Genomic DNA, 13,817 nt, shown 5'->3' with positions numbered 1-13,817 from the left:
TCTAATGAATAAAGACAGAGATGGACACAAAAAGCTGGAGTAACTCAGTGGGACAGGCAGCATCTCTGGCGAGAAGGTATGGGTGATGTTTCGGGTCAAGACCCTTCTTCAGACCGCATAATATAGACAATAAAGACCGAATAAAGACAATAGGAATCTGCAAATGGAAGAGCCCATCAGCTGAGTGGAGATAATGCTAAAAAGCAAATCTAAAGAAGGAAGCAGTTTGCTACTTTTACTTTGCAATATCCACTTTTGGTGTTGGTCAGCTGTCATGGCTCTTCCTGCTTTTAGTTAATACTAGACCAAGGGCAGACCCGTTGGGTCTGCTCCCCCAACGCAGCCGTTCCCTACCCGTAGCCCCCACGGGAGACATGGTCCTCCAACTCAAGCGGCTCAGGAATGAGCAGTGCGGCTGGTTTTAAATGGCGTCTTTGAGGCGAGATGCGGGCGCCAGCAGCCGTTATGGTCGCTGGCCAGCAGGAGGCGACAAAATGAGTGAGTGGGGGGGGGGGGGGGGGGGGGAGAAGGATTTAATGAAAAATGTGGACATAAACATAACGAAATCTAATGAGTGGATAGTTGGAATGAAAAGTGAAATGTCTACCGAAATGGCTGCTTCTATGGGTGAGAAGCCGGTTTATTTTTGAAATATTGGGGTGGTGGGGGGGGGAAGAAGAAGGATTTGATTAAAAAGGTGTACTTAAACACAACGAAATGTAATGAGAAGCGGATACTTAGAAAGAAAAGTGAAATCTCTACCGAAATGGAAAAGATCTCGGCGATTGTGCGTCTGGATTCGGCGTGGCAAGGAATCAAAGGAAGAAATGCAGCCGGCAGCCGTACATGTAAATGGATCCATTCCGATTGGACATCTGCGAGCATCGGCCATTCCGATTGGACATCTGCGAGTATTGGGCATTGTGACATCACACGATGGAACGAATCGAAAGGCAGAAAGGCAGCCGGACGGCAGGCGGCAGCCACAGAGTTTTATATAATAATAGATAGATAGATAGATAGATATTACTTCCTGCTGATACAACTATTCACACCATCTAGGGAAACGCACCACTCAGAGAGTTGTGAAGTGTGAACAGAAAATGCCAGAATCACTGACTTGATTTCTCTTTCCACCATTGCCTGACCTGCTGAATTTTTCCAGCATTTTTGGTTGGTATTTTTGATTTGCAGTATCTGCAGTTCTTTTGATTTTCATGCTCTGAGATTTGATTGGGATTAACTTACGTTTTGAGTGTCCCTGATGTCATGAGCTCAGTCACCAGCACAATACACTTGTGGCCTTTCACAGAAGACTTGAAGGAGTCGTAGAATCGCACAATGTTGGGATGCTGTAGACCCTTCAGCATCTCCACCTCCTCACTGAAGCGCTGCCTCTCTGCCTTCGATAACTTCCGAGTCTAATGACAAGAGGGTATATCAATGAAAGTTCATCAATGCATGTTCAACTTGCACAGTAAATGAAGACGGTGAATTTAGTAGGTCCACATTGGATTACTGTCATCCACCACATCCATCAAATTCGTAGACTTCATAAGTTCAAGGAGCAGAAATAGGTATTTCTGTATAGTGTGATTTGATTTGACTGGATAGCCCACAACAAAATCTTTTCACTGCATCTCGCCACTCATTACAATAATAAACCAATAGCATTTTTTAACATCATGAAGACATTATCTATCCTTAGTGCATCTGCAGTTACATCACATATTTTAGCATTAATTATGTTATTCAATTCCAGACGGTTCTCCAATGGTTCTTCATCTATGAAGTAAAAACAATTGGAATTTGCTCTGTAGTACTACCTGTCTGCCCTGTATAATCCTTAATGCATTTGTGACAGGGCAGAAATAGATATGACAATCACTGTTTTTCACCAAAGACAAATTTTATGACTTAATTGCGAGACATTTTGCTATGTCCTTAAGTAAGACGCAAGGTTTAAATGTTCCTGATGCCTTATGTTTGCATTGCAGGGATGTACTTGTGCACACCACACATGTCAAATATCATTTATTGAAGGTACACAAAATTGCTGGGGAAACTCAGCGGGTGCAGCAGCATCTATGGAGCGAAGGAAATAGGCGACGTTTCGGGCCGAAACCCTTCTTCGGCCCGAAACGTCGCCTATTTCCTTCGCTCCATAGATGCTGCTGCACCCGCTGAGTTTCCCCAGCAATTTTGTGTACCTTCGATATTCCAGCATCTGCAGTTCCCTTTTGAACACATCATTTATTGAACGTTGGTCCATGTGGAAATAATAGAGGGGACCAGGCCAGCTGGTTTCACTTTCAGCTTTCCCCGTCACGGACGGACGGTGGATGTGCAGCGATCTCGAGTTTTTTCTTTGATTATGTTTAGTTCAGTTGAGTTCGGCAGCTTCGACCGCCCTGGGCCGCGGAGTTTGAACCAGCCCGTTCGCGGTGCTCGGATGCGGCCGCTGGACTTACCATCACCCGGCGGGGTCCCAACATCGGAAGCCTGGATCGCCTCAACGCAGAGGGAGAACAAGGAGGGAAGTGACAAGGACTTTAAGACTTTTGCTTTCCATCACAGTGAGGAGGTGTCTTGTAGACTCACTGTGGTGGATGTTAAACTGTGTTAACTGTGCGTTTTGTTATTTTATTCTATGTTATGACTGCAAGGTATATAATTTCGTTCAGACTGAAATGTCTGAATGACAATAAAGGATACTTTACTTCATCTTTTTCCATTGTGCAAATGTTCTTCTGAAGTCAGCTACACAGAGAAAATCAGCATTTATTTCGCCCAGTGATAACTGTTGGAATATTGGAGCTTGGGCGAGGCGAGAGAACCTGCTTGAATTTAGATACTCACACGACCAACTCTTGGAATATTTTTTATTTCAGTGTGAATATCAAATCCTCCACTTGTGGAACTGAACCTAAAGGTTTAGGGGTCGTATGTTTGTTGTTAACACGGTTTCTACAGTGGGATAATTAATTATTTCCGCAAAACTTTCTACACGATTGTAACAAACACAACAGTGAAAAGCTGACCTCTTAAAACAAGCTGTGGAATGGGATTCTAGCACGACATCTGGTCCCATTAAACACGTCAAAAGTAAAATTCTTGAACATGGAGTTGGTGATAAGTTCCTGGGCCTTGATTCTCACTCAAACCTGCCCACTCAATATCCATATTCTGTCAGTTTTATTAGGGAAGGTGTATCCATCCACTAGCATAGATGGGGCATCTTGGTTGGCATGGATAAGTGGGCTGAAGGGCCTGTTTACATGCTGTATGACAATGTCTAGAGCACAAGGTTCTAACCTTAGGTGCAAATATCCATGCTGGGCATTTGGGAGAGTGGGGGGGGGGGAAATGGTCAAAGATTAAGGAGTTGTTACTGATATCTTTGTTTTAACCTCTCATCAGAAGAACAGCAAATTCCAGAGTGCAGCACACCCTCAGAACTGGAGCCTCAGCCTAGATTTGTATGCTTCAAGTTTCAAACTCATTGAACTCGGAATCTTCTTGTTCAGAGTAATTATTGTTTAGTTTTGTTTATTGTCACGTGGTAGTGAAAAGGTTTTTGTGCGTGCTATCCAGGAGGGAGGGAGAGGGAGGAGGGGCGGGGGGAGAAGGAGGGGGGGGGGAGAGAAGGACGGAGGGGGGGAGAAGGAGGGGGGGGGAGAAGCGAGGGGGGGGGAAGAGAACGGAGGGGGGGGAGAGAAGGAGGGGGGGAAGAGAAGGAGGGGGCGGAGAAGCAGGAGGCGGGAGAGAGAGGAGGCGGTGGAGAGAGGAGGGGCCGGGAGAGAGGAGGGGGGAGAGAGGAGGGGGGAAGAGACGCGAGGGCGGGACGAGAGGAGGGGGGCGACAGAGAGGAGGGGCGGGAGAGAGGAGGGGGTGATGAGAGGAGGGGGGGAAGAGAGGATCGGGGGGACGAGATGAGGGGGGGAGAGAGGAGGGGGGAGAGAGGAGGGGGGAGAGAGGAGGTGGGGCGGGGGTGAGAGAGGAGGGGCGGAGAGAGGAGGGGGGGGCAGAGAGGAGGGGGGTGAGAGAGGAGGGGGGGCACCCGAGAGAGGAGGGGGGAGAGAGGAGGGGGGGACGAGAGGAGGGGGGGGGAGAGGAGGGGGGGGAGAAGAGCGGGGGGAGAGAGAGGAGGGGGGGGAGAGAGGAGGGGGGGGAGAAGGAGGGGGGGGAGAGAGGAGGGGGGGAGAAGGAGGGGGGAGAGAGGAGGGGGGAGAGAGGAGGGGGGGAGAGGAGGGGGGAGAGGAGGGGGGAGAGGAGGGGGGGAGAGGAGGGGGGGAGAGGAGGGGGGGAGAGGAGGGGGGGAGAGGAGGGGGGAGAGGAGGGGGGAGAGGAGGGGGGGAGAGGAGGGGGGGAGAGGAGGGGGGGAGAGGAGGGGGGGAGAGGAGGGGGGGAGAGGAGGGGGAAGAGGGGAGGGGGGGGGAGAGGAGGGGGGGGGAGAGGAGGGGGGGAGAGGAGAAAGAGGGAGGGGAAGAAAGAGGGAGGGGGAGAAAGAGGGAGGGGGAGAAAGAGGGAGGGGGAGAAGAAGGAGGGGGGAGAAGAAGGAGGGAGGGAAAGAAAAGGGGGGGAGAAGGAGTGGGGGGGGAGAGAGAGGAGGGGGGAGAGAGGAGGGGGGGAGAGAGGAGGGGGGGAGAGAGGAGGGGGGAAGGGGGAGGGGGGAAAGCGAGGGAAGGGAGGGGTAGGATGTGGTAGGGGAGATTTTGTCGACAGGCAGCAGAAAAGACATGATTACAATCAAGCCGTCCACAGTGTACAGAAATAAAGATTGGAGGGATTGTAATAATGAATGATAGCAGATCCCCTCTGGGACTAGCACGCAAAGAGTCGTCTGGCTTTGGTACCATTCACCGTTTACTTTCAAACTGAAGATGCCATGTGGAATTGAGCACAGTAACAAACAATCTCCCTAGGCTTCCTCAGCTGCCAGTTGACACCTCTGTCCATGGTCTCCTTCTCAACCTCCCAACATCAGTCCTTGATATATTTGTGGAGAAGGGCAGCACCGTGGTGCAGCAGTAGAGTTGCTGCCATATAGTGCCAGTGACCTGGGTTCGATCCTGGCTATGGGGTGCTGTCTGTACGGAGATTTTACATTGACCTGCACGGGTTTTCTCCAGGTGCTCCGGTTTCCTCCCACACTCCAAATAGGTACAGGTTTTGTAGGTTAAATGGCTTTGATAAAAATGTTAAAATTGTCCGTAGTGTGTGTGTTTTATAGTGTTAGTGCGCGGGGATCACTGGTTGGTGCGGACTCGATGGGCCGAAGGGCCTGTTTCCGCGCTGCGTCTTTAAATGAAACTAAAATTGGGCAAGCTCCAGCCAGCACCAGACACACAAGAGACATTGACTGAAGTGTACCAAAAGATTCTGCGGATTTGTCAAGCTGCCAGATTCCTTCAGAATCCCAGCGGTCTGCTCAGTGACGAAACCTAGTAACACTGTAACCTCACTGTATGTGTGCTCTGTTAATCTCTCACATCTGTTCAGACCATGGAAGCAATACCAAGTTACTTCATACTTCAAAATACTAATTAAAGAGGCTAAACATTAAAACTGACTTTTATGGAAAAATTCTCCTTATCTTGGAAAGGAGCTAAACTAATTGCTAAATTTGCAAGCTTTCGTGACCTTGTATGTAGATGTGAGAAAGAGCTCAGAGATCGCAGAAAAACTATTTTGAAAGGTAGGCACGAGGAAAAAGATCCCCCAAAAGGCTCCAAGGCAACTTCATCAATCAGTGGTGATGGAATGAACAGACTTGTCAGTTATAAACAGCGCGGAAACAGGCAAATGGAATATTGTAACTTTACTGGGCCAAATGGCACGTGGGTCTTTAAGTTAAACTATGAGATTGGGAGAACATTTTAATGTAACCGCTTCCATTAAGGGAATATAGGTTTAGCAAGCTTAAAATGTTAAATCTGTGGCTTGCCTGATTGTTAAAATACCACAGTTTTAATGGTTTGCAAAGTTAAATTGATTGTTAATGGATGAACACATGTTTAAAAATATCCTCTACAGTGTGAAATTTTTACCATACTCCACACTTGGACAGAATTTAAAAAGTTCCCAGTCAACTGTGGTGCAGCGGTAGAGTTGCTGCCTTACAGCGCCAGAGACCCAGGTTCAATCCTGACTCGGGGTGATGTCTGTCCAGAGTTTGTATGTTCCCCCATGGGTTTTCACCAGGTGATCTGGCTTCCTCCCACATTCCAGGTTTGTAGGTTAATTGGTTAATTGGCTTCTGTAAATTGTCCGTAGTGTGTAGAACTAGTGTACGGGTGATCGTGGTCAGTGCGGGTTTGGCAGGTCGCGTGGCCAGTTTCCACGCTGTATCTCTAAACTAAAAACTAAACTAGGCCACTGGGCTGAATTCCTAAAGGCGGATGGAGTAAGTGCCTGAAAAACAAGTGGGAATCTGAACATATCCATCAGAACCAGTTCTCATTTTGTGACCCTTCAGCGTATCTGCACCTGCAAAATGTTAAAAACCAGACTGTTGTACAGCAGCCAAAAAATAAAGCTGGTCAGAGCAATTACAGGCCAAGCTCCCAACCAATGCCAATGTACATTTATCATCATTTGGCTGGGTACCAGACTGTCATCAATTTCTCCAGCTAATTTAATTGGAAGGGTCCAGCATTGCTTTCCTGTGGCAAGTTTTAAAATAAAATGTCATTTTCTTACATAATATTAGTTTGAACTATTGATTCAGTTGAATCATTACTTTCAAGACCTGCTACCTCATAGCGCCAGAGACCCAGGTTTGATCCTGACCCTGGGTGCTGTCTATGTGGAGTTTACACGTTCTCGTGGGTTTCTTCTGGGTGATCCAGTTTCCTTCCACAGCCCAAAGACATGCAGGTTTGTAGGTTAATTGTCCTCCGCAAATTGCCCCTGGTGTGTAAGGAGTGAATAAGAAAATTGGGATAACAGAACTAATGTGAACAAGCGATCGATGGTTGGTGTGGACTCGGTGAGTCGAAGGGCATGTTTTCAAGCTGTATCTCTAAACTAAACTAAAATGGGGATTAATGTCTGTGAGGAGAGCAAAGAAAAGGAATTGTAAAATTAAGTGTTGAGGACTGGGTGGATCATTGAATGGTTCGGCAGCCTTGAATGGTCACGTTACCCACTGCTGCTCCCATAGTCTTGAGTCACACGGAGGAACGGTAGGACCTTTGGCCACAGGTAGAGAGATCCCTGGAAGATAACAGGACAGGTTGGGGCCAATAAAGGGAAGTATTTTGTGCACCTAAACGAGGTGGAGTGCAGGATTTTTGTTTTTATCGGCCAGAATAGGAGTGGAAGGTTATTGTGAAACAGTACAAGATGCAGGATAGCTCACAGCTCGAGTAGCACAAGTTGATATATTACCAGTAATGCAGTGTCAGGGCTGAAGGAGCTCAGTTCTGAACAGACTGGCTACACTGGGGTTGTTGTCTTTGGAACAAGCCAAGGGGAAATTAAATCAGCTTTAAAAAGTCATGAGTGTGAGCAGGAAGACGCCATTTCCCTCAGCAGGGAGGTCAATAACATGCAAATGTAGTTTTAGGTAATAGGATTAGAAGAAAAAGTTGTTTACCAAAGTGTGGTGGAAATCTAGAACTCAAAGGTGCTCGAAGCAGAAATCCAAACTTCATTTACATAGCAACTGGATAAGGAGTGGGAATAGCCAAAATAATTCTGTATTTGCCCATCAGGGCCATGATGGGATGCAAGGCCTCTTCCTCTGCACATATAGGGGGGTTGCACGAAAGGTCACTGGGTCATAGGTCTCGACGCACAGAGCCGTTAAATCCAACTGGAAGACATCCGTCACTTCCGGTATATGTTATTAATGCGAGAAACGCTTACTTTCCTACCTGTTAAAAGCCGCCAAAATGTTGAATTGTTGCGCTGAAAAAAATTGTGGGAGTCGGGGTAAGTGTGAGAGACATGTACCCAACTTTAGAATTCCAAACGTGAAGCGAAATAAAGGTATAGAGAAGCGAGAACTGAAGGGACTACAGCAGCTAAAGTGCTTGGTAAACATTGAAAATATTGGGGATTATCGCGTTTGCTTACTGCATTTCATCAAGTACGGCATTATTTGTGTTTTTTCTTGATTCCTTTGGTATCTAAAAATTCTCAGAAGTGATCAATCTCGCTGTAAATTTTTCTTCAGATGCGTTTTCACTTTGTATGTAAAAACCCACGAGAACCATGGGCGATTTAAAAAAAACAGCCAGATTTATCACTTCTGAAACTTTTTAGATGCCAAAGGAATCAAGAAAAAACACAAATAATGCCTTACTGTTGATGAAATGCAGTGAGCAAACGGCCAATGTTCGCTAAGCACTCTGGCTGTTGTTGTCTCTTCAGCTCTCGCTTCTATCTAACGTCATTTCTCCTCACGTTTGGAATTGTGAAGTAGGCTAAATGTCTCACACGCTTATCCCGATTTCCATAATTATTTACAGCGCAAAAATTGACAATTTCAGCGGGTTTTAACGGGCCCGCTACGCTGGAAACAATGGTAAGTGCCTACCTGCAGTTCATCGCGTGTAATCCATTTGGAGTAGCGTAGCAACAGTACGGGTCATGGGTCGTGACCCGACTGCCGTGAAACCTCCCTATATCTTAAGCCTACGATAACAATAATTTTATATGAACCAATTCACATGATTCTGTGACATTTTCTAGTGATTTACAGATGTTGATTTTGTCTGGAAATGATGATGTGGGGAATCAGCTTCAGTAATTGTAGATTTTATGCCAGCTCACAAATTATTACATGAACAAACGTCGCACACAGTTTACAGTTGTGTCCGGGCTGGTTACAGAAACACCTCTGTAATTCTGTTGGTAGACAAATATGCTGGAGGAACTCAGCGGGTGAGGCAGCATCTATGGAGAGAAGGAATAGGCGACGTTTCGGGTCGAGACCCTTCTTCAGACAATTCTGTTTGTGCCTTGGTTGCTGATTCCAAGTTGTTAATATAGCCATCAGCAAATATATGTTATCCACTGATTGAAAGTTTCCTGCATTTTAACAGGGACAATGCCTTTAAAGTACTTAATTGGCTGCAAGCTGCTTAGATTGCCACAATTGTGGAAGGCATAATGAATTGCAAACCAACTTTTCTATAATTAGAATGTTCAAGAAGGAACTGCAGATGCTGGAAAATCGAAGATAGACAAAAATGCTGGAGAAACTCAGCGGGTGAGGCAGCATTTATGGAGCGAAGGAAATAGGCAACGTTTCGGGTCAAACCCATTCTTCTGATTGATGTGAGGGTGGGGGGGGGGGGGAAGAAGAAAGGAAGAGGTGGAGTCAGTGGGCTGAGGGAGAGCTGAGAAGGGGAGGAGAAAGTAGGGACTAGCTGAAATTATAGAAATCAATGTTCATACCGCTGGGGTGCAAACTGCCCTAGCGAAATATGAGGTGCTGCTCCTCCAATTTACGGTGGTCCTCACTCTGGCCATGGAGGAGGCCCAGGACAGAAAAGTCGGATTCGGAATGGGAGGGGGAGTTGAAGTGCCGATCCACCGGGAGATCAGGTTGGTTGTTGCGAACCGAGCGGAGGTTCAATAGTTAGATATAAGTTTGGTGGAAAATGAATCGCTTTCTCAATTGAAGGAGTTGTTATAAAAATGTATTCAATATCTGTATTGCACCAAAAATCTATCCATCCCCACCCTCCATCACAATGGAAAGTGAAAGATTGAAATCTACCCCTGAATACACCACTGCAGAATGTCAGCGAGATCCTTCTCTGGAGTCAACAAAAGACTGCAGACGCTGGAATGTTGAGCAAAGGACAAAGTGCTGGATGAACCCAGTGGTTCAGGCAGCATCTGTGGAAGGAATGGACAAACAACGCCTGGGAAGAAGGGTCCCAACAGAAAACATCGTCAGTCCATTCCCTCCACTGGTGCTGCATAACCTGCTGAGTTCCTCCAGCACTTTGTTCTTTGCCCGAGGCCCCACTTTGTGTGGTCCAGCTATTTGTATACATTGTATATGCAAGCAAATAATTTCACTGTACCTAGTCGTATGTGACAATAAAGTATTCCTATCCCTGTTCCTACTTCCAAATATACAATATAGTCATCACTGCATATTGCCCCCTGATTTTGAAGTTTGGATCTGTCGACCACAAAGGCATTAAACTTGAAAAGGGGTTTGCAACATAGAAAATAGGTGCAGGAGGAGGTCATTCGGCCCTTCGAGCCAGCACCGCCATTCATTGTGATCATGGCTGATCATCCCCTATCAATAACCCGTGCCTGCCTTCTCCCCATATCCCTCGACTCCACTAGCCCCTAGAGCTCTATCTAACTCTCTCTTCAATCCATCCAGCGCCTTGGGCTCCACTGCCCTCTGTGGCAGGGAATTTCATAAATTCACACAAAGCTGCTATGATACAGTATCCAAGTGCAAGACACTGAAAATAGAATTCCAAGTATCACACAAGAGCAACAACCCCAAGTGCAATTTCTAAGATGTTGCATGTGTTGGTTATGGATTGAGGCGGAGTTTAGGTTGCACTAGTTAAATAAAGCAAGCCTCAATTGCATGAGATCCCTTCATTCTCTTGTCCCTCACCCACATGTTCAAGTGCCAGCCCTGAACTTAAGCACGTACTCCGTATGGTACACCAGGTGCACAGCATGTCAACAATGCCTTCCTTTTAGTGAGATATCAGCCTAGAGGTTGGGGCCATTTGTACACACATCTTTTAATTCTTAAATCGTGTATGGGGTAGATCATGTTGGCAATGACATTCAGCTAAAATGGTGCATAATAGGAAATTGGCCCAGACAACCATCTGCCCAGCAGTGCTGTGGGCACGGCGATTCCACGAGGCAGCAGTAAACATCTCCCCAAGGCCAGCGTAAAAGAACTGTCAGATCCCAACTTTCAAACCCTGATGTTCCTTCACAGAAACATATTGCTCAGAAATGGTTTGGCAATTTTAAAGTTTGTGCTGTGACATCGACGGGTACACAGCCAGAGTTTTCAATAGCCAGCATTATGAGAAATGAATCAATGGTGCTCTCTTCACTGAAGCTAATATGTGCACGATTCAGTGCTGGGCTGTGTGCGGTGATCACTGACCGCTTGATTAAGATGCACCTTGTCCCATGCTCAGTTCATCAAGAGGACCAAGTTCTATGCAAAGAAACATGATCCGCTGATGCAAATGGAATGTACTTGTCGCATTAGGTTTAATGAGCTTATAAACAGCATGTTACGCAACAAATTCTGACAAGAAACTGGCCCCAAAAGACTAATTCAAAGCATAATTTAACTTTCACAAATGGACTATTTAAGACGTTATTTTATGACACTTTAACATATACATGGTATACATTGATTTTATTTGTTGGAGCTCTGCAACTTGTTAAAAGATTAATTATACATTTCCTCTTCTGACTTTGTTACAGCAATCAGCTGCCCAAAGCCCACAGCTCCCAGAGACTCCACTGAGCCGATGCCTAACAGGGTTGGGCACTGTTTAAGAGAATGCCCAAGCCACAGAAATGTTTTGGGCAAGGGCTCCAAGCTCAGCAGTGAACGCTGATGCTACATTGCCGACCATAAAATCTGGGTCTATGTTTTATGGAAATAAATATAAAAGATAAACAGCCTGGGACTTGAGCACGGACAAATGCTTTCTCGAATATCTGAATGCAATGAGTTAGTTGGTTGATCAGAACCGCAGAGTAAACTACAATTGTACCATTTATTGTTCAAATCACAATGGCAACATTCAAACCCATTGGACTCATGGCCTCTGTATTTATTATTCTAACGAATTACATTTCAATTATCTTCCTGACTATGACTGGCTTCAGCACGTTTAAATTCCTTTTTAGTGGCAGAGCTATGGCTAACTCCCCCCCCCCCCTCCCCCCGAATCCCTCAGTAGTAGGCACAGACTCTGCAACGCCTACTCTGATCTCCCTAGCTTTAGTCTCCAGTCCTGCTCCAACAGGGGCCAATGTGTTTAAGAAGGAACTGCAGATGCTGGAAATCGAAAGTAGACAAAAGTGTTGGAGAAACTCAGCTGGTGCAGCAGCATCTATGGAGCGAAGGAAATGGGCAACGTTTCGGTCCGAAACCCTTCTTCAGCCAATATGACCTGCCTGAGGAGTTGCACTCCATCTCCCACTGAGGTAACTCACTGGCCTCGGGGCTCAATGGTGAATTGAATCCTTTCAGATAACCAGCTTTTCCTGTTTATGTCACAACTGGCCAGTGCTGACGCAATGCCATCTAACCGTGACATTAACGCAGGGCTCTTTTTTTCTCTGCAGACGTTACATGATCTGCTGAGAAATGTTCACTGCCTGACTGTTGTCTCCCCATTGCCAACAACTATCTCCAACTGTGAAATGGAGGCAGAGTTTCACATTCAACATCCCCCCCCACCCACAACACCTTTGTTCCATTCATACTTCCCTTCTTCATCTTTCTCCAACAACAACGACAGTCACCATGTTACACGCATTTCCTTTCTAACCTCCACCACAACTGAAAACACACATTGCTTTCACTTTTCCGGTTCTGTTGATACGTCTCGGACCTGAAACATTAACTCCGTTTCCCTTCCCGCTGATCTCGCCTGATCTGGTGAGTTTCTCCAGCAGTTTCTGCTTTGATTGCTCCTGACAGTTTACTTCCCCTGCCCGTGAGTTTGGAGAGTTTTGTGGAGACTGGAATCACAGTTAGCCATGAATCAGGCTTCACCTTATGACTTTCAAACACTCTTTTCCCTTGAGGCTTTTTGGAGACAACGTTCAGGGCCAATTCATGAAATATTGAGCAGCCTTGCATGACGACAGTCTGCACTGAGATTGGGTCTGTTGTGGACCTCTTGGTTACGATCACAGCTTGCATGCCATCGCATAGCAGACATTCAATGGCGACTGTACTCAGTCCAAGTTGAGAAGGATGCTTCACAGGCTCTCAACAAATGAGGCTATGGACAACTGTTACCGTTGCTCTCTGCATTTCTGGTCAGGTGGACCTGCGTGGTAAATATTATTATCTATTGTGTTCCAGATGGATGGAACCTTCACTGAGGCTGGGGGCAACTTCTCAACCATTGGGAGAAGCAGTTGCGAAGGACCCTGGTGATGATTATGACTGCAAGGTCATGGGAAACTATCTCTGTACTTGCTGGAGTCGGATTTTACAAAGATTGGATCTCTAATACGCCTGGCAGGTCCTCCTCATTGTTTTGTGAGCTGGTCACTTCTTGCCCATTGCATCTCAATCAGACCGATGATATCAATACACAAGTTTCTACATTCTAACAGTGGGGCTACACACACCCATAGTGTTGGGCTTCTCTCCAAGGTCCCACGATTTGCATTGAGGAGTGCAATTTGCATCTACGTGACATGGAAAGGCCATTGAGGTCCTCGTCCAGAGAGAGGTACAACTCTGCTGCTGGGACATTGACAATAACTCAAATCACTGCCAGAAAGGGCCATGTTTTTGCAAATGAATGTCCACCAGCAACTAAGTTCCACTTAATGCAAGAAGTTGCAGGAAATGCATTTGATCCCTTTCAGCAAATACATGCACATGCATATCCACATCCCCCTCACCATGAGCCTGGCTATCAATAGAACTAAATAACCAGCAGATTTCAAGCATCTGCAGTTTTATGCGTTTTCAATGGCATATAACCAAACGCTTTAATGACCACACCAGACCTTCTAAAGCAGGAATCTCACACAAAAGAGTCACATACAAAATGTAAATGATGCATTAATTTGGAATAAGATTCAATTTGTGGACCTCA

The 13,817-nt window shown here is 46.2% G+C and overlaps 1 protein-coding gene across 2 annotated transcripts in view; it reads right to left on the bottom strand.

Annotated features, from left to right (window-relative positions):
• Positions 1–13,817, bottom strand: part of wnk4 (WNK lysine deficient protein kinase 4) — a 68,203-nt gene that overhangs the window by 41,759 nt on the left and 12,627 nt on the right. For both annotated transcript variants that reach the window (XM_033035232.1, XM_033035233.1), the window contains exon 2: positions 1,249–1,421. In XM_033035232.1, coding sequence (XP_032891123.1) covers positions 1,249–1,421 — 173 coding nt within the window. The remainder of the gene's footprint in view (positions 1–1,248; positions 1,422–13,817) is intronic.

The sequence above is a fragment of the Amblyraja radiata genome, chromosome 16 (assembly GCF_010909765.2).
Source record: "Amblyraja radiata isolate CabotCenter1 chromosome 16, sAmbRad1.1.pri, whole genome shotgun sequence".
NCBI lineage: Eukaryota > Metazoa > Chordata > Chondrichthyes > Rajiformes > Rajidae > Amblyraja > Amblyraja radiata.
This window is presented reverse-complemented; position numbering and strand designations above follow the sequence as displayed.